This window comes from Pituophis catenifer, unplaced genomic scaffold, assembly GCF_029215685.1.
Source record: "Pituophis catenifer annectens isolate HBS135680 unplaced genomic scaffold, rPitCat1.0.hap2 SCAF_3, whole genome shotgun sequence".
Taxonomy (NCBI): Eukaryota; Metazoa; Chordata; class Lepidosauria; order Squamata; family Colubridae; genus Pituophis; species Pituophis catenifer.
In genome coordinates this window covers 108,138,152-108,160,060 of record NW_027256883.1, presented here as the reverse complement: position 1 = coordinate 108,160,060, position 21,909 = coordinate 108,138,152, and the positions used below count along the sequence as shown (strand labels likewise).

The 21,909-nt window shown below is 37.8% G+C and overlaps 1 protein-coding gene across 4 annotated transcripts in view; it reads right to left on the bottom strand.

Annotated features, from left to right (window-relative positions):
- Positions 1 to 19,651, bottom strand: part of LOC139314910 (flavin-containing monooxygenase 1-like) — a 42,838-nt gene extending 23,187 nt beyond the window's left edge. The window contains exons 1-5 of one of the 4 annotated variants that reach the window (XM_070940900.1): positions 19,592 to 19,651; positions 12,025 to 12,161; positions 6,717 to 6,905; positions 6,276 to 6,438; positions 3,839 to 3,981 (exon numbers count right to left, since the gene is read on the bottom strand). In XM_070940900.1, coding sequence (XP_070797001.1) covers positions 3,839 to 3,981; positions 6,276 to 6,438; positions 6,717 to 6,905; positions 12,025 to 12,156 — 627 coding nt within the window. In that variant the 5' untranslated portion in view covers positions 12,157 to 12,161; positions 19,592 to 19,651. The other 3 variants (XM_070940901.1, XM_070940903.1, XM_070940902.1) reach the window with 3 other exon arrangements.
- Positions 19,652 to 21,909: the final 2,258 nt, after the last annotated feature.

Below are 21,909 nucleotides of genomic sequence, written 5' to 3'. Positions count from 1 at the left end.
CAATACATTTTCCCAAGGGGCCACATGAGAAACCGGAAATATTCTGAAGGGCCACCACCACAGCCCCTGCTCCACCACTGCCACCCTGCCTCCTGATGCCACAGCTGTCCTGCCCCCTGCAGCCAATACTCACACATGCATGCGTGCGCCCACATACACACATACATAAATCCAGTGGTGAAATTTAAAATTTGTTACTACTGGTTCTGTGGGCGTGGCTTGGTGGTGGTGGGGTAATGTGACTGGGTGGGTGTGGCCAATTTTTTTTTTTTACTTTTAAAACTATTTTTTCTACAACCTCTTCAGCGAAGAGGTTGTAAAAAATGTTTTCAAAAGGCTCTGACGATCCCAGATGAGTTGCCTGATTGGTAGAGGCTTTTTTTCTTTTAAAAGTCTCCGCCGATCAGGCAACTCAGCCTGGATCGTCAGAGGCATTTAAAAGAAAAAAAAACCTCTGCCAATCAGTCAACTCAGCTTGGATCGTCAGAGGCTTTTAAAAGGAAAAAAAAGCCTCTGCCGATCAGGCAACTCAGCTGGGATCATCAGAGGCTTTTTTTTTTACTTTTAAAAGCATTTTTTCGGTTGAAGAGATTGTAGAAAAAATGCTTTTAAAAATTAAAAAAGCCTTTGATGATTGTGCGGCTCAGCTGGGCATGGGGGCGGGGGCAGGGATTTTTGCTACCGGTTCTCTGAACCACCTGCCTCCATTGCTACCGGATCGGGTGATCTGGTCCAAACTGGGAGCATTTCACCCCTGCATAAATCTCTATAAATCTCTTATTAAAATTTAATAAGAATAAATTTAAAAATACAATTTAAATGGGAGGTTAATTCATACTCCTTATGTGCCCCTTTCCTTTGTGTGAATAAGCTCCAGTGACATCATTGACAAGGATTATCAGAAGAAGGCCTCCATAAATGATCTTAACTGTACAGTCAAGGTTATATGGGGCAAAATTCTTCTGCTAATTTGTACAAAATCCGGTTGTGGGAAAATCTGAATATAGTTAATGTACTTTATTAGCATATGAAGAATCTCTCCATTGGCTATAGAAAAAAAATATTCAGGACATAGTTTTTCACACAAGATGGAGCTACCATTCCACTTAAGGCTTCCAACAATAATATGGAAAAATCAGAATTTTTCCTAAACCTTATTTCAATAAATTCCTCTGTATCTTGTTTTGAGACATACTGCATGTAGAAAAATGAGGATTTTTCTAGATCGAACAGCTGTATGTCATGTACATCCAGTTATTATTTATAGTTGTTGATCAATGTTTTGACATGATTTACCAAACCCAACCTGGAAAAGGATGCGTTATAATTTTTTGCATGCAGAACATATGGTCTGCAAATAAAACATGCCCTTGCTTTTGTATGAAGGACAGAAAATGTAATACTGTCCAAATATTTCAGATTTAGGTTCTACCATGTTTCCCTGAAAATAAGATCCGGTCTTATTTTCTTTTGGGCTTGAAAATACGCACTTGAGCTTATTTTTGAAGAGGTCTTATTTTTTTTAAGTGTGGGGGCCGATGGGAGTGGGAGCACAGCTACCGCTGGCCCCACCCTCTCTGTCCCACTGTCTGCTTGTCCACAGCTGCAACGGGCCAAGCTCTCAGCATGCCCCAGCCTCCATTCACCCTACCTGCTGGCCCAGATGCTGCTGGGACACTTATTGGCCATAGTGCTTCATGGGGGCTCTTTGTCCTCGCAGGGTGAATGGAGCCTGGGACATGCTGAGAGCTTGGCCCTGATTGAGGCCGTGGGCAAGCAGACAGTGGGACAGAGAGGGCGAGGTCGGTGGTAGCTGCCCAAACACTTTTTGTCCAGAGGGAGACTAGGCTTTGTCTGCTTGCAAAGGGGATACTTTGAAACAGAGCTAATTGCTCTGTTTCAAACTGTCCCCCTAGCAAGCACACGAAGCTTTGAGTCTCCATCATTTCTCTGTCTGCGTGAAAAGTTCTGTCGTGAACGGCTTTCTGCCACGAGCAGCTCCACCGGCACAATGCAGGACGTATGGGGCACCTCCATCACCCCCACCCCCTTGCCCTAGTTTGATTTTTACACCTGCCCCTTGCCCCACCTTGTACAACCAGATGATGGGTGGGGCTTAACTAAGGCTTATTTTTGGGGTAGGGCTTAATTTAGGTGCAGGTGTGAAAATCCGGCTAGAGCTTTTTTTCAGGGTAGGTCGTAATTTTGGAGAAATATGGTAGTAACGTTCAATCAATGTGGACAATAGCAAGGGATTGTATGAGGGACATGTTACTTACAACACCATTTCTCCCCAGTGGTATCTATCCATCCTGTTGGATCCAGCAGGAGTAGAAGCTGCTCCAGGTCCTTTCTGTGACAGAATGTTAGCTTGTGGGACCCAGGAAGACGGCCTTTTCTGTCACAGTGCTCATCTCTAGAACATCATCTCTTTGGAGAACAGACTCATTCTGACCTTTGGTGTTTTGCAAGGCCTTAAATACCTGGCATCCTCAGGGTGAGCTATATTGATTGGGGATGACTGATCAAGGCTGTATGCATACTTGGATAACTCATCTTTATGAATCTGGAGCCCAAAAAAGTTAACAGCCCCTTCTGACCAATAGTCAAACAGAAAGACCATAGCAATCAGTCAATGCTTATTTGCAGGCCAATAACTGAGTGCCATATCTTCCCTGCTCAAATCTATGCATAAAGATACCAAATTCCATCTTTCCATAAAAACAAAAGAATTGCATTTTCCCATGTTGCTGCATTCCTTATGGCAAAAAACAAACAAAAAAAAAATAACCCCAAACCCCACCTTCTCTGCCTAACAAATTCCTAACAGTGAAGTTAAACATTCTGTTATAGTCCTTAAGTCATACTTTTTCTTTGACAAGCTTGAACCTCTGTAAATTTCTAAGCTGAGCAATGCATAGTGGACTAGAATCTGCCAGGAATGCTCCATCTTTGTTGCTTTTTAAAACTTATTTGGAAAAAGCTACTTTGTTGAGGCAACTTTGCCTTTGTCTTCAACATAAATGGTTGCACACTCATATTTGAACCTTTTTTCTTGTTAAATATGCTTTTGTTTTTTTTTTATCGGAGGAAGAAAGATCAAAATCCCCAGGTCAGCTGTATTGCTAAAGCTGGGGTGGCAAGTAATTTGTATTTGAGCTCCTTTCCCTCATCATGCTACCAAAGGGAAATTCCAGAATGAACCAAGAAGTTTGGTTCCAGTAAGTTTGTAGCTCACATAGTCAAGCAAAAGGCAGTGATAGGCTGTCATTTATAAAACGATATTTGCTACTTTGAAACTACATTTTAATGGGGGCAATTGGAACCTTGTTTAAACCAAGTTAATGGCCTTTTAGGCTTCCTCCTGTGAGTAGGAATTCACTTTTTGAATAATAAGAATTATATGTTGGGGGGGGGGGCATCAGGCTATTCAAGATGCTTAGGTGGGGCATGGCCAAAAAAAGAACTACTGGTTTAAGCCATATAAAATGTGATTGGCTCACTTAGTCACAGGCATTATGCCTTCACTTGGAAGACCTCATCTGTTAGCATTATAAATTTGGTGTGGAACAAGCATTACCAATCTTAAGTTCTGAACTTATTCAGTACAGTAATAATGAGCACCTTTTACTGAATAAATTACAAAAGCTAATTCTCATTTTATTATTCTCACACTCATATTAGCTGAGTGGCATGTTTTTGAGGAAGATTTACATAGAAGTTCCTCACACATTAGAACAATAGTGATAAGAGAATAGTCTAACTTCTCTACCAAAATCAAGGCTAAAATGTAGCCCAGTCAGGTTTCCAAAAGTGAAGCTGTTCTGAAGTACTTTACCTTTTTTGCTGTTTGAGTGGCTTCGACAGCAATATCAACTCCAGAATTCCCCATGCCAATCACAAGTACCTTTTTATCTCTGAATACCTCTGGGGTTTTGTATTCCCGGCTGTGAAAATAATGACCATTAAACTTTTCTAAATCTGTGGGGAAACAAAGACAAATCCAATGAACTTTCAAATAAAATTTATAATAAATAATAGCAGATTCCATCTTGATTGCAATGGTGGCATTTATATAGAGCAACCCTAATATGCAAAGTTCTTTACATGTATTATCCCAGTCACCCTTACGTGAGCCCAACAAAGTATACTGTAGCCTATTATTGGTGAGAAATCTAAACTGTAGCTTGCCAACTAGATACTATCTAAGAAATTCATAAAGCACTTTCCTCAATATTCCTGTAAGAAAAACAAAGATGGATAGCATTTGGGGGAATTTTAAGGGCTGATGATATTCCTTCATTTGATGACCATATCTGAGTTTCATAAAACAATATTCAACAATATGTTTCTGGAATAGAGTTGATGCTAACAGTCTTTGCTGGACACTGTCACATAAATTATCTTATAGTTTTCCATTGCTGTTCTCTGCTGTAAGCTAATTCTGTTTGTTTTTTGTGAAGTTTTTTTAGAAGTGGGCAAAAGGTCAACCTTTGTAACCATAGATGTCTTTGTTTTTTGTGAAGAGTATTGGCCTACCTACAGCTTGGTCACCCAGAAAAACTATTATCTAATTCTAAAGTAGACAACAGTGGTGGGTTGCTCCTGGTTCGGCTTGGTTCGGCCGAGCCAGTAGTGGTGACGATGTGACGTCACCGAACCGGTTCTCTTTGACTGGGAGCTGGGCCTTCCTGCCCACCCCCACATTATTCCTACTTTTATTTCTTGTTTTTTAGCCCAGCTGATAGGCGTGGCAGAGTGGATTGCCGCATCTCAGCTGGCTTAGAAACCTAACGCGCTTGTTCGGTGATCGCACGCAAAGCACGTGCGTGAAGAGAACCGGTGGTAATACTGGTTGGACTCCACCCCTGATAGACAAATATTTTAATTGTTCTCAAGCTTCAGTTCCTATCAGTTGCAGTATGACCAAGATGAAAATTGGTAGGATTAGCAATTGATCAACATTTGGAAGGCCACAAGTTGTCTGTGCCAGTTCTTAAGCAAGACAGCATAATTAGGATGACTTAATTTTTAAAGAGATCCTGCTTTGTAAATTTAAAGCAATAATTCAATAAATAAATTCAATAAAGACTTTTGTAAAAACAGAGTAAAAACTAAACTGGCAGAAATGAAGCCATCTCATCATAAAGAGTACAAGCTTACAGGGAAACCAGAGCCAAAGATAATGATGAAGATGTAAAACGGGATACAGCAAGGCTCTCTAATAATGCTTGACTTTCTTATTTTATTAAGAAATTGTTTTGTTGATGTCATTATGTATCAATATACTTAAATACATTGTAACTGAGAGGTGGAAACTGGATTAGAGAAGGATTTAGACTCCATTTTGTGCCGCTACAGAGAGCTCCCATATGACTGCAGCAAAATGACAATTTTCAAAGGTATTAATTTTGGGTGGGTCAGGGGACTCCTGTAAAAGGCCAAAATGTATTAAGTCTGCACATTGTTTAGCATAACACCAGACATGTCATTATAAGGCAAAATCACAAAACTGTGTCTCACTTACTTCACTGGACTTCACTGGAGAAAACAATTATGTTTGGAAGAGTTAGCAGTAAAAGGAAACCAGGCCATCAAAGAACATGGTGGCTGGACACTATCAAAGCTGACACCAGCCATAGCATAGAAAAACATAAAGAAATAGTGCAAGATTGGAAGATGTGGAGAGACCTGGCCCATAGAATTTGGAATTGGAATTTGGAAGAGTTGGGGGTGGGAGGCACCGTGTTGCAGTGGTTCTCCTCCTTTCTCTCCGACCGGTCGCAGTCTGTGTTGGCAGGGGGGCAGAGGTCGACCCCGAGGTGCCTCATATGTTGGGTGCCACAAGGGTCGGTCCTCTCGTCCCTTCTGTTCAACATTTATGTAAAGCCGTTGGGTGAGATCATCCGTGGTTTCGGTGTATAAATCAAATAAAATGAAAATGAAATGAAATGAAATAGAATTGTCAAGTCGAACTTGACTGAATGGATAAAATCATCATCATCATCATGTTTACAAAGATACTTAAGTGTGTATGTACATATATATTATATTGTCATTTCCTTAAGTATTACAACCTGTAATTTAACAAATAAAACAGATGTATTAATGGCAAAAATCCCTGCTCATGAAGCACTCTAGAGAACACAAGTTCAACAAAGTGACAATTGATCACTTCTTAAGAATTCTGTCCATGCATTTCAAAAGTAAATATTAAACCTGGAGTACCTGATTATGCATTTCTAAATTAAACATATGCTTGGAAATCAATATACCTGGGTAACTCTTGAGTGGCAATAAAGGCTCAGTAAGATAGCCCACACAAACCATCACAGCATCAAAAATGGTTGAGCTCTGCTTCCCATTGGCCTCTGTAACAACTTCCCACTGGCCAGTGTTAGAAAAATCAGGACACTTCGTTATGCTGATCACTTTTGTCTGAAACATTTCCAGAAAATAATCAGGTGAGATGATCCAAAAAGGACTAAACTTGCAAATACATCTGGCTTTGAGTTCATAGGCATCTTTTTAGATTAGAAATAGATGAATGTACAAATATAAACAAAAGTGAACAAGCAAAATCATATATTTGCTCTGAAAAGTTTACACTTGGAGAGGCAAAATCTGTGTTTGAGTTTCACTGAACCAAAGTCTCTAGAAATAAATGTACTACTTTTTTTTAATGTGAACATTCAGCTAATATTTTTAAAGCTTACCTTTATTTGAATGTATTTCTGGAGATCAAAATATTTTGTGTACATCCTCAGATATTCCAGGAGTTGGTGATGGGACAAGAAGGCTGGAAAGTTTTCTGGATATGGAAAATCTGTGAAGGCAGACATCTCCTTAGAGCTGTTACTGACCATTGACCTGTACATGCTGGGTCTTCCATCTTCAACATAGTCCTATCCATAAAATATTACAAGATTATGTATTAAAAAGCCAGTTTGTTAAGGCATCAGACTAGAAACCAGGAGACCGTGATGCTTGGGCAGGGTTCCAAAAGGAATTTGAAATCTAAGCTTCTTAATTTAAAAAAGGGGTAAAGTGCAATTTTCTTGAGTTTAGACAGATTCAGGTAACACTTTCAGACATATTTGCCATTTAATAGACATAAACTATGCCATTTTCAGATTAAGCACAATACTTGTTATGAAAAGGATATGTGAGGTGATTAAAGAAGGCTAACTGCAATTCTATTACCTGTAGGCAATATCTGTTAAAATACAAAGATTTAGACCCAAAAACCTGGAAGGTGGCAGATAGATCAAATACTTGGAAGCTGAGTACATTCTTTCATGGTTTGCCCACTGTGAATAAAATATGGAATTTATTTTGCACAATAAAGGGTATAACCAGTGGTGGGATTCAATTTTTTTAACAACCGGTTCTGTGGGCGTGACTTATTTGGGTGGGTGTGGCTTGGTGGTCATGTGACCAGGTGGGCATGGCTAACTGATCATGTGACTGGGTGGCCGTGGCTATGTGTATAGGGACTACTCAGAAGGCTGAAAAAAGTCATTTCTGACCGGTCCTTGCACTTTTGACTGGTCCTCACACTTATGACCATCCTCACATTTATGCCCGTTGCAGCATTCTTAACAACCATGTCACTCATTTCACAACTGCTTCTCTTCACCATGGTGACAAGATAGGGCAAAAAACTAAAATGTGAGGATAGTCGTAAGTGCGAGGACTGGTCAAAAGTGTGAGGACCAGTCAAAAATAACGTTTTCAGCCCTCCGAGTAGTCCATATGCACAAAAGGACTAGCCAGAGGGCTGAAAAAGTGATTTCTGACCCATCCTCGCACTTTTGACCGGTCCTCGCACTTATGACTGGTCATCATTTATGCCCGTTGCAGCATTCTTAACAACCGTGTCACTCATTTCATAACTGCGGTGCTTCATGTGACCGGATGGCCGTGGCCAGGTGGTCATGTGGCATCGCTTCTTTGCCCTAATGACAGTTTGCTGCAATGGTCATAAGTGTGAAAAACGGTCATAAGTCACTTTTTCCAGTGCTATTGTAACTGTTGTAAATCAAGGATTACCTGTACAAAAATACAAAAAACGTCTTTGCTTGCAAAAAGCTGCCCTAAATACCAATCATTAGATTAGAAATACCTGCAAACTGGAGTTACAAATTAGGGAGGGTGGCAGAGCACCTTGAGGAATTAAAATAGTTAAAATGCAATGATAACTATCAGCAGCCAACTCTTGCTCATAAAGTGAAACCCTTTAGCAGAGAGGTCATTTAAGCTCTCCAGAATGATGCAAAGGAGCAAACAGAGTATCTGTTGCTTGTTAAACCAATTACCAGAACAAATAAACACAGAGCTAGTCAGATTTCCAAAGCTGCTTCTTTTCAGGAACAGAGATTAACATTTTTCCTTCCAAACAAAGCTGAATAGGGAAAATTATCTCATCACTAAACACAGGATTAAACATCACCAAGCACAGAATTAAACTTCACCAAAAACCTGTTTTAGACCAAAAGTCAGAAAGGGTATGTAAACTCACGTTTGAATGTCAATCTGTCTAAGTCTTGCTGAATGTCACTCATCTTGGTTCTTTGTCATTAAAAGCTTCTGCTTCGTTATTCAATTATTTCTTCAAAGTGCTGATCATTGCACCCTGGCTGGAAGAACTCCAACAGGGGAGTATTTCCTCCCAACAGCGGTGTAAAAAGCTTAAAACAACCCTTCCCCTTTAAGAAAGTCAAGCAAAAAAAAAAACAAACCTCTGGAAGCAACAGCAGGCATACTGCTGGAGAGGCAGTTTCTGTAAGCAGGGCAATAAAGATTAGGCTAGGAAACAACACCAAATGTTGTAATTCCTTACAGGATTAACCCTGTAAAGTGGAAAAAAACAAAAGGAGATTTCTTTTAAGAACCGGTTCTCTGAACTGCTTAACTACTTAACTACTTAACAACCGGTTCTACTGAATCGGTGCGAACTGGTAGAATCCCACCGCTGGGATAACAGTAAAAAGAAACAAATGAAATGATATTGATATTACTGTGTACATGACATAACTCCTCATAAGTTTACGCTTGGAGAACATTGAGGTTAATATGTAGAAAATTATGGGATTTTGCCATTATTTTGCAGTATTATGTTTTTTCCTTATATGAAGTATAACTGTGTGTGTGTGTGTGTATGTGTAGGTTAAGGTGACCAGATTTTAACATTGGTAAAGAGGGACATTGTGGGCGTGGCTTATTTTGTGGGCGTGACTAGCTGGTCATGTGACTGGGTGGGCGTGGCTAGCTGGTCATGTGACCGGGTGGCCATGGCTATGTCTATAGGGTAAGGTGAACAGATTTTAACATTGGTAAGAAGGACACCATTGTGGGCGTGGCTTATTGTGTGGGCGTGGCTTGGAGGCCATGTGACTGGGTGGCCATGGCTATGTGTATAGGGACTACTCAGAGGGCTGAAAAGTCATTTCTGACAGGTCCTCACACTTTTGACTGGTCCTCACACTTATGACCATCCTCACATTTATGCCCGTGCAGCATTCTTAACAACCATGTCACTCATTTCACAACTGCTTCTCTTCAACAAGGTGACAAGATAGGGCAAAAATGTAAAATGTGAGGACAGTCGTAAGTTCGAGGACTGGTCAAAGTGTGAGGACCAGTCAAAAATAACTTTTTCAGCCCTCTGAGTAGTCCATATGCACAAAAGGACTAACCAGAGGGCTGAAAAAAGTCATTTCTGACAGGTCCTCACACTTTTGACTGGTCCTCACACTTATGACCATCCTCACATTTATGCCCGTGCAGCATTCTTAACAACCATGTCACTCATTTCACAACTGCTTCTCTTCAACAAGGTGACAAGATAGGGCAAAAATGTAAAATGTGAGGACAGTCGTAAGTTCGAGGACTGGTCAAAAGTGTGAGGACCAGTCAAAAATAACTTTTTCAGCCCTCTGAGTAGTCCATATGCACAAAAGGACTAACCAGAGGGCTGAAAAAAGTCATTTCTGACAGGTCCTCGCACTTTTGACTGGTCCTCACACTTATGACCATCCTCACATTTATGCCCGTGCAGCATTCTTAACAACCATGTCACTCATTTCACAACTGCTTCTCTTCAACATGGTGACAAGATAGGGCAAAAATGTAAAATGTGAGGACAGTCGTAAGTTCGAGGACTGGTCAAAAGTGTGAGGACCAGTCAAAAATAACTTTTTCAGCCCTCTGAGTAGTCCATATGCATTAAAGGATTACAGCAATAGAGAGGGATGAAGGAATGGAAATTAGAGTAGGAGTGAGGGTAAGAGAGGGAGGAAGAGAGGAGGAGAAGGAGAAAGAAAGAGGAAGTAGGGAGGAGAAAAAGAGGGTGGGGGGAAGAGAAAGTAAGAAGGAAAGAAAAGAGAGAGGTGGTAGGTTTGAGGAGAAAGATTGCTGTACAATAAAAAAGATGAAAGGGAAGAAAGCCAACCCCAAGCAAATATAAAGATATTAAGATAAAGAATGAATTGTTAAACTTTAAAGAATAAAAGAGAACAAATATGAATAAATAGCAATAATTAGAAACACACATACAAACATACAATGTATTTTCTTTGAACAGAATATTTGGCTGGTTCACAAATTTAAACAGCGTTTAGTCATTTCAATTAAATTTACAATTTCTATATTTCCTTTTTGCCATATTTATTCCTCATCTATTTTTTAAAAAAACCAATATTACCCTTCATCCTCATCTCTAATCTTAATCAAATTCAAATTTTCCCTTCTATTCTATATTATACCCCTTCCCATTGTCATCTATTTTTATAGCCATCCTCACATTGTTTAATTATGTAATTATGTAATACAGTTGTTTAATACAAATTCAACATTTTAATATAAATCAATTAGTTATAAAACTATCTTTTTTGTATATTAATCAATATGAACATGAATATTCCAATTATTTCCATGCAATCCAATTTCTTACAAATCAATTAATTATATTTACCAATAATAATAAACCAAATAATTTCTCCCATATATTCCTCCGAACCACAACTTAACCATTTCTGCTTTCAACACAATATACAATTAATAGTATCTCAATTATTACAATTCCCTAGTTAAATACAGCTTTTTTTCTTTTGTGTTTTAAAATCTTGAACTCTCCTCCTAAATTTCCCATTGTTTGCAGTTTTTCACCTACCTTTTTTGGGGAGGAAAAATAAAAATAAAAATAAATCTCTCTCTGCCTCATTTTGTCACGCTGCACCAAAGACCCTGGTTTCGGTTTCGTTTTCGTTTCTGAAGCTTAGCTAGGGGGAAAAAAAACTGCTTTACACTGATTGCCTGTAGGGCGGCCCTTTGAAGCCCCGGGCAAGAGTTTAAACAGTTTTTTTTTCTTTTAGCCATCAGCTGGGGCTCAAGAAAAATCGGGACTTTTTTGAAACGCCGCGGGACGCGGGACAAATTGCTCAAAAGCGGGACTGTCCCGCCAAAAGCGGGACGTCTGGTCACCTTAGTGTAGGTGTGTATTATACAGTTTGTTCTTTTTTCCATCTACATAGGTGCAGTGGTTAGAATGCAGTACTGCTGGCTACTTCTGCTGACTGCCAGCTGCCAACAGTTCAGCAGTTCAATTCTCACCGGCTCAGGGCTGACTCAGCCTTCCATCCTTCCAAGGTCAGTAAAAATGAGGACCCAGATTGTTGGGGGCAATATGATAACTCTGTAAACCTCTTAGAGAGGTCTGTAAAGCACCATGAAGTGGTATATAAGTCTAAGTGCTATTGCTATTTAAAGAAAGAATTGGGAAAATAGATATTGTACAATTATTAAATATTTTGTAAATATTTTGAAATTATTGGTAGGGTAAATACTGTATATTGAATACTTTTCATCAGGACCTGCTTTGGGTTTAAAGTTACTTTGCGGTTTAAATAATAAAACTTGTAATAATACACACAGTGTGAACATTCAGTTGTCTCTTTTCATAGTTAAGCATCATAACACATGGGCATGGTAGAGATGAGTCTACACTCTACTATCATAACTTACTGTGAATCGCCACAATCCTCCTATGTCATCACTTTGCTCAAAACAGGTTGGCTCTAGTCCCTCTTCCAAGCAGCACTTAATGGAGGTCAGTCCACTCACACCGGCTCCAACAATGGCTACCTTTTTCACCATGATTTCTTGCAGCAAGAAGAGCAGAAATATATGGGGTTACTATTTTAAAAAAATGAAAGTAGCTTCCTGTTTCAACTTGTCATGATAGCTGGTTGGACCTTTCTTAAAAATTGTGTTTAACTTACACTTTCAAGTCTGAATTCTGAAATTTGCTTTTCTTACACAGAAAGTTTCATTCAAAGTACTTTTATTTCCCAACTTATGTTTATAGCTTCCTTTCAGTAGAATACCTCTGTCTGTTTCAACTATTCTCTGGGTAGAATAAAGAATAGCACAGTTGGAAAGGATCTTGGAGGTCTTTTAATCTACCCCTCCTACTCAAGCAGAGATTCCATAGTATTTTAGACAAATGGTTGCCCAGTTTCTTGTTAAAAACCTCCAGTGGTTGAGTATCTACAACTTCTGAAGACAAGCCATTCTATGGATTAATTGTTCTCATTGACTGGTAATTTCTCCTTATTCTAAGTTGGATCTCTCTTTTTTAAGCTTCCATCCTTTACTTCTTTTCCTGCCCTCAGGTGCTTTTGAGAATAGGTTCATCCCCTCCTCTTTGTGACAGCTCCTCAAATACTGGAACACTGCTATCATGTCATCCATAGTTCTTCATTAAACTAGACAATCCCAGTTTCTGCAACTGTTCAGCCTCCAGTCACCTAATTATCTTTGTTGCTCTTTCTGTGCTCTTTCTAGAATCTCAACATCTTTTCTGCATTATGGTGACCAAAACTGGATGCAGTATTCCAAGTGTGACCTTATCAGTGCAGTATAAAACAGTGCTAACACTTCACATGATATTGATACTATCCCTCTTTGATGCAGCGTAAGACTGTATTGGCCTTTTTGGCAACTGCAGCATACTGCTGGCTCACATTGTTGTCTATTAGAATACCCAGATTCCTCTTTCAGTTATTGCTGTTGAACCAGGTACTGCCTATTCTATACCTAAGCATTTGGTTTTTCTTGCCTGTGAAAAAACTTATTTTTCTCACCACTGAACTGCATTTTGTTGAATGTTCAAGTCTATCAAGATCCTTTTAGATCTTGAGCCTATCTTCTAGAGCAGGGGTGTCAAACTGGCGGCCCACAGCCTGCATGCATCATGCGCAGGCCATGCCCATCCCAGCTCCACAAAGGGGAAAAACATCACAAAATGTCACATGACAGCAACGTGACGCCACAAGTTTAACATCCGTGTTCTAGAGTGTTGGCTATTCCCCCCAGTATCACTAAGCTTGATATCACTATGTAGGTTATAAAAAGGGTGCATAATTGAAAAGAGGTTTGCAGAAGGTTACATTTCATCAATAGATTGTTGGTTAAATTCACATGGCCTGTTAATAGATTATCATTTACTAGAATTCTTGCAAAAAAAAAAAATGTGGAACAGGATAAATGCTTTTATCATGCTTGCTCTGCAGACCCATGCCCAAGCTTGGTACATGATCTTGTGAGACAAACTGTGGTGAATCACCCATACGACATAGTAGTATATGTATTCTGGTTGTTTATTCTTATTTCTAACAATGCAGACATTCAGATATTATGATTAATTGTATTGATTATTCATATTTTGATTACCTCTAGTATAACTTAAATGCAGTACAGTCATTTTTGAGCATAAATGGAATATAAGTAGGAAAATTTATAGGAGGCAGAAGAACAGGTAAAAGTCACAGGTCACGAAAATATAAATAAAGGAATTGTGCGGATAAATAGAATTAACTGAAAAGCTGAAATTAGAACTGACCAGGAGACTCTAGTCTGAAAGGAAGCGATAACTAGATATAAGCAGCAATTGTATGATTCCCAGGGAAAGTCAATCTAACCAACATTAGCAAACATTTTTGAGGCAGCAGGTGCATCCTCAAAGGCCTGGCTTGGGGAAAGACACCATATTACTAAGCAAAGCTTCCTTTGTTGCATGATTGTGTGTATCTGAAGGAACATTGCTCATACATGGATCTTTTTAATACAGCTAGGTGATGGTCTCAGCTTGGGCTATTCAATCTCTCTGCATATCTATCTTGCAGAGCAGGACTATCATCCAGATTTGTATAGGATCCAGATTTGTATAGGATCCAGATTTGTATAGGATACAGATAAACAGAATAGTGTCTTAGTTTGTGCATAAGAATTCTTTGAACAATGGAAGCTTTGATACACCCAAATGTTTTTAATGTTGGAAATATTGTTAGATATAAGGACTTACTAACAGATAAGGGGGATTTGAAAGGGAAATGAGAGTTGGAAGAACAGGGGATTGAGATGGATTGGTATATGTAGATGCAGATGCAAACAAGATATGAAAAAGATGCTAAATTATATGGTTTTCACTTAGAAAAAACAGAGTTGGATGGGATACTTATGGGAACAGTGGATAAATTAATTTTAAAAATCTATATTTTTTTACTAGGCATTGAACTGGAGGAGGAGCAAGTAAAGGAAACAATGATAGCCTGGGCAAAGAATTTTGGACATTCAATAGATCTAGATAAATGGCAACAGTTATGGGAAAGGAATTATAAATTAACAATGTCCACTGCATATAAGGAAAATCAATATAAAATGTTTTATAGATGGCATATGCCACCTGAGAAACTGGCAAAAATGTTTAAAGATAAATCAGCTAAATATTGGAAATGTCACCAGTTACCAGGTTCTTATTACCATATGTGGTGGATATGTCCAGAAGCAAAAAATTATTGGAATACAATTAAGATATGGCTGGAAGAAATGATACAACAACGTATTGATTTAAAACCAGAACTGTTCCTGTTGGGTATCCTGCCAGAAAAAATTAGCAAAGAAAATATTTATTTGATTATACATGTAATAACGGCTGCAAGGATGGTTTATCCACAAATCTGGAAAGCAGAGAAAATACCTTTGGAAGGAAAAGTAATTAAACAAAATTTAGATTGTGCAGAAATGAATAGATTGACTTTGATGATTAAAGAAAGAGGAGATTCAGAATACTTTAAGATATGGAAACAATTTTATTATTGGTTAGAAAAGAGATACAAATAAGTAAATTAATAGTTATGTATAAAAATGCCATAATCAGAATATTTTGTTAGTGATGAATTGTTGTGATTGATTCGATGAGAACGAAGACAGAAGAAATAATAAAAAGAAGAACAATTGGAGACAACACCAAGATGTCACACGGAAAGAATGACTGATGTATTAAATGTTTGTTTGTTTAAAAAATTAAAAAAGTTTTTTAAAAAAGAATTCTCTGCACAACAGTGCATATTATTGGAGAGATGTCAATAGTCATATATCTTAGCAAATTTTATACTAAGTCCCAAGTTTCTTGGAAATGGAAGTGAGAAGTGATTTAACTTATTACATTCACAGAATATCAAAATGTTCTAATGATTTTATTTGGGTTAGATTACAGTGTTACAGGATATGATAAATTAGTATATAGCAAATGATTATGTACTGTATGGCTAACAGGGTGAAAACACAGATTCATATCTGTGCCAATAGGAAGATTGAAATTAGTCAGATTAAGGTATTCAGGCTTTGTGAGTTAGAAAAAACAATGCAGAAGATGAGATATATAGAAAAAGAAAAAAGGAGGAATTTTCTAATAGTTTGTCCCAAGAATAAATGTTATGTTATCTTTAATAACCTTTCAAAAAGAAAGTTACCCGAGATACAAAAGTAGTCATCAATATAAGTATCCAAAATTGTAAAGGCATTGATACTATCCTCCTAATGCCCAGGGTGATTTACTTCATGCCTTTAAAGTTTGACAGAGTAATATTGAGGGCTCCAGAATCTCTCTATGCTTTCACATAATCAGGTTTGATTAGTGTGGAAATATTTATAATTTAACATTCTAAAATATCTTAATTAGCCATTAAGTATTTATTGAAGACTAAAACCTCTGTTTTTTATGTAAGTATAAAGGAGGGCACAAAAGTATTGGGTGAATGATGAATCTATATGTGAGTAACTGTGACACTAACTGTGAGACAGATCTTAAAGTCTTAGTGGACAATCAATTAAATATGAGCCAGCAGTGTGTAGTGGCAGCCCAAAAAGCCAATGTAATCCTAAATTGCATTAACAGAGGGATTGAATCAAGATCACATGAAGTACTAATACCACTCTATAAAGCCTTAGTAAGACCACACCTAGAATACTGCATCCAGTTTTGGTCACCACACTATAAAAAAGATTTTGATTCTCTAGAATGAATGCAGAGAACAAGGATGATTAGGGGACTGGAGGCTAAAACATATGAAGAATGGTTGTAGAAACTGGGTATGGCCAGTCTAGTGAAGAGAAAGACCAGGGATGACATGATAGCAGTGTTCTAATATTTGAGGGGCTGCCACAGAGAAGAAGGGGGTCAAGCTATTTTCCAAAGCACCTGAAGGCCAGATAAGGAATAATGGATGGAAACTGATCAAGGAGAGATTCAACCTGGAAATAAGGAGAAATTTTCTGACAGTGAGAGCAATCAATCAATGGAACAGCTTGCCTCCAGAAGTTGTGGGTGCTTCACAGTGATGGACTTCAAATAATTTAATAACCAGTTCTCTGCCCTAATGACCGGCTGGGTAGGTGTGGTTGGGTGGTATGTGACCGAGTGGGTGTGGCCAACTTGATGTCACTCACATCGAGGGGCACTTAGCCTCGCCTGGCCTCTTGTGACCATGGGGATGCTGCAACAGTTGTAAGTGTGAAAAACAGTCATAAGTCACTTTTTTCAGTGCCATTGTAACTTTGAATGGTCACTAAATGAACTGTTGTAAGTCAAGGATTACCTGTACAAAAATACAAAAAGCTTTGCTTGCAAAAAGCTGCCCTAAATACAAATCATTAGATTAGAAATAGTGGAATACACACTGAAGATCAATGAGTCACAGCTGTCATGGAAAGCTATACTATTCTGTCTGAATACGTTCCTTTTCCTCAGCAATACCTGCAACCCAGAGTTACAAATCAGGCAGTGTGCCAGAGCACATTGAGGAATTAAAATAGTTAAAATACAGCCAACTCTTGCTCATAAAGTGAAACCCTTTAGCATTTAAGCTATCCAGAAAGTGGGTGAGATATTTGGGCTACCAAATGCCTAGCTAAAGAGACAAATTAACAAATTAACATCTTGAGTGAGGGCTAATCCCATTCTGTCTTTGTTCAGACCTTGCTGCAGGGAATTTTTGCCCATGAATATAGCTATCTATCTCTTTATCTCTTAAGTGCTGACATCTGCTGTGGACTATTAAGGAAGGTGGGGGCTGCTTTCTCCCTCTAAGAAAACATGTTTCTCCATTTCTCATCCAGGGAAATATATTCTTCCTTTTTAATATCTCTCAAAATATTTCATTCTTCTAGGAGAAGGGTAGGTGCTAACTTTATACAAACATGGTGTCATGTTACTATACCATAATATCATGAGAGTAAACTATAACAAATTGGAAGGAGGATCCACTTATTATCAGTGAACAATCATGTAGCTTGGCCACTCTGAAGCAATGCAAGAGACTCCTGTCCTAAAGGTGCTTTTTCAAGAGGCAACTGGACTTTCTGGAAACCAAGAAAGTCCAGTTGCCTCTTGAAAAAAACACCTTTGGGACAACCATGACCTGGGTGATTGAAGAATACTCATAGACAAGAGATTCTTGTGCTCAGTGAACTAACAAAGCACCCAGGAGAAGCAATCATTAGATCTATTTGCAGTACTTAAAGATACCAGCTGGTCTTATTCATTTCACAAGATATCCTAAGGTAATCATCCAGATTTAAGGAAAATCACATGCCCTCAGAAAGGCAGTAAAAAAATTAGACAGAATGCCAAGCTTGCATCCTGCCTCTCAGCCATTTCTTCTATGGCTATGCCAACCATTCTGTAAATAGCTGTTCAAGCCCCAGGAATAAAAATACCACAAAAAACTCAGGGGTGGGTGGGGACGACTCCAGAGAAGCTCAGCTACAGACAGAAAGTCTGGGCGTACTGCCAAGAACCATTAAGGCTGTTACAATGTAACAAAGCTTAACCCCAGAGGCAGTTTCTGAAAACACTTAAAGCACCAAGAGTGGCAATTAAGATAAGGATTAGCCTAGAAATACAGGCACACTAGAATCTTTCCTTCCTGCGTTCCTTGCAGGATTAGCCCTGTAAAGTGGGAAAATATTTCTTCCAACAACTGGTTCTCTGAACTGGTCAGAAAATTAACACACTGTTCGGGAGAACCAGTGCAAACTGGCAGGAGCCCAACACTGATGCTTCATTGCTGGAAGCTTTCAAGAAAGATAACTGTGGTCAGTTCCTCTCCTATTAAGAAATGCGTAGTTGAGAGTATTAAAGTAGAGTCTTTCTGTCTCCCAGATAATAAGTGTGGCCAACATTCTCTTCACAACTCTATAAGGCATAGGAGATTCCTTCCCTTTGGCACCAATTACTATATCACTGATGGCATCTTATTTGCAACTGATGCACTGCTTCACATGATATGGTAGTATGGTGAAAGAAAACATTCAGCTTAAAAAGACTGTAGTGTTGGCTGGCAGTCCTTCTGTTTGCTTTACTGCTTCTTTTTGCTGAAACACATATTCTTATCTTGAAAATATTGCATAACTTTTTGAAAATGGATTGTTCCCAGCCATTTGGAAATCCCTCCATTACAAAATTAATTGAGTTTCAGGATCTTGAGGTTTTCCTGCACTTAAACCTGTACATTTAAAATATCACTTGGATCAGCTATAGTCCTCATGAAATGGAAATCCTCTCACTTAACTTTTAACTGATAATGAGTTGGCATTTCAACTTTCAGTTAGAGTTCAATCAGCTTGTCAATCAGAAATAGTAGCTAGAAAGTTGTACTAATTGTTAGAAATATATGGCTATTTTTCTGTATTGAAATTAAAAGGAATTCTGCTGATAACAAAATTATAGGTACAGTTTGAGGTAGAATAACATCTCTTTTCCATTCTTTAAAGAGATTTTGCTTTCTAAATGCAAAGTGCAATATATACAACCTTGGTTTACAGATGTGGCAACTTTAATATGTGTGGATCGAGAGTCCATACATCTTAAAGCCAACTTTGGAAAAAAATAGTTTAGAGAAACAGTTGATAGTACAAATTTTTCCTAGTAAGAGCTGCCGTTGTGACGAAACAACATATAGGGAAGAAATAGGGTTGATTATAAGCTGCAGGAAAAGAGAGCAAATATTGTAATAATCCTAACATTTCAATGTAAAGTCTAAGTGTTTTTTACACATGGGAAAAGAAGCAATTAGCAGAATATTGTCAATACATATATTGTCAGACGTATATGAAAGTATAGGGGAAAATCATAACAATTATACACAATATTAGCAGAACTCAAAGACTGAGATGGTGAATACAGTAAATCAAAGATGAAAAGTAAGCATGAACAGATGAATTAATAAATTTAAAAATAAAACAATACCTTTATTATGACAATTTCAGATGTCTTAAAAAGTATGCAAGCTTTCAAGTTCTCCAGTACTTTTCTTCATGCAAGTCTGTAAATACAGCAATTGGTTAGTAGATAAAGTGAAGAAAAAAATGATGATAAACATAAATCTACACTTATGGTATGGTGGCATATTTTTATGGTATTTTGGTTAAAATTTTAAGGAGTGGCTTATCCACAGGTGGGCTCATCCACAAATACATGCAATAGTCTTAAAATAAATCTTTTTTTTTTTTTTACAGAAGGAACAAGATAGGTATGAAGTGAAATTTCAGAAATAAGGATGCTGTCAGAGATTTTGTTGTATGTTGTATGTAGTGTCAAATTATTTTCTTAATTAAAATATTTGTTAAGATAGAAAAGAAATATGAGAAAATAGTACTGTATGTAGCAATTGTGGCAAGATTATTGTACACACAAAGTTGGGAAAATAATAAATTGCCCAGACTAGAAGATTGGATTATAAAATGAAGTTTGCAGAAAGGCAAACTGACCAACTTGATCAGGGAAAATACAATAGAGACTTTTAAAGGATTGGAAACTTTATATAGAAGTTTTGCTGAAAGAAAAAAAGACTGAACTGATGATTTATGGATTTGGGGATTAAAAAGGGCTGAAGAGGAAGGGGCAAGAGTAAGAGGCAATTACTTAATAGAAAGGTGAAAGTCATAAATCTATGCTTTCTTTTTTCTTTTCTTTTTTCCATTATTTTTTCTTTAATTTTTATATTTTTATTGTATTGAAAAATTCTCATAAAAATATTATAAACCAGTTTAAAATATCAATTATTTATCCATCCATTAAAAAGTGTGGTAGAGATTATAAAACCTTCAAGGGAAAGAGTCATGATTCTTAAGTGGTTGCTTACCTTTGTCTTAGCTTGTATCTCCAACTATAAGCAAGCACTCCTAAGAATTAAGTCTGGATTCAAAATTTATCCTTAAAAGGATATGTAGGTTAAAGTACCAGACTTCTCCTAGGAGGTGAAAAGTGAATGATTTGCAAAGAAGTAAAGAACCAGTTCACATATAGACACCTAGAGTTCCCACAGAATTTCTTTTGGGGTCTTCATTGGCTACTTCCTCTGGGTACAAATTTAAGCTACTGCGCCTATTGCAGCCTAATATATTCAGGCAAAGCCTTTATTAGTTTCATGTACAGAAATCTCTGGACAGCCAACATGGTGAGATAGTTTAATGAGTTGTAAAATGAGTGGGAAACCCTGGTTTTAGTCCCCATTTTGGCATGAAAACCAGTTAGGTGATTTTGGTCATGCTCTGTCCTCTTAGCTCTAATTAGTTTCAGGCTCTGTGACCTCCTGGCTGGAAAATTATCATAAGCTTCATTGTAAGAACTAGGTGAGTACAGTGGGAAAACAAGAAAAGCCTGCAACTAAGCAGAACATGGTATGAACATGTGCTGAAATTAATGATTGACAATCCATATAGTATCACCACAAAATTAACAGTATATCACCATAAAGACATACAAGATTACTGTACTTTCTGTATTCAAAACTGTTGTAAAGGCAAATTATAGTTATTCTAGTCAATTGGCAAAATTAATTCTCCCTGTATTATGTAATTCTAAAAAGCAATAGAAAAGGATTTCAGTGACAAATCAATCCCTAGCTCATTCAGCAGCAAAATTTTATTTATTCTCATTATGCATATTTTTTTCTACTTTGGAATGTCTCTAGCAGAAGACTAACAGATTGTCACAATCTTACCTCATTTCAGAAGTCCCCTTCAAATTTTCTTCAATTTCACAGGCTTACATAAATTGCTTTGAAGGAATTGCTTTGAAATGCAGACAGCACTGTACTGCAATGGATATGTTGCAAGACTGTGTGGAAGGGTGGAACTGCTTTTTCTGAGAGGACAAAGCAAACATTCTTTTGATTAGCATTGGATTACACAATAGAGTTTTGTAAACTTACATGATCCACATGTGGAAAGAAGCTGTTTAATCAGATTCAAAATGATCAGAGGAATCTCTGACATTTCAGTCAAGAAAAAAATGATAAGCATGGGCATTTCTTCAGTTTTTTTCCTGGTGAAAGGCATTAAACACCTATTTAGCTAGAGTTTAACACCCGAAAGTTTTGTTGCAGACAGTAGCAAAAACATTCCACACTTAAATATTATGATTAAGGACTTACCTGGACTGCTAGGTTGCCCCATCAACAGAATGGGCAACAGCTGTTTCTGGAGGCATAATAGAATAGAGTTCTTTATTGGCCAAGTGTGATTGGACACACAAGGAATTTGTCTTGGTGCATACGCTCTCAG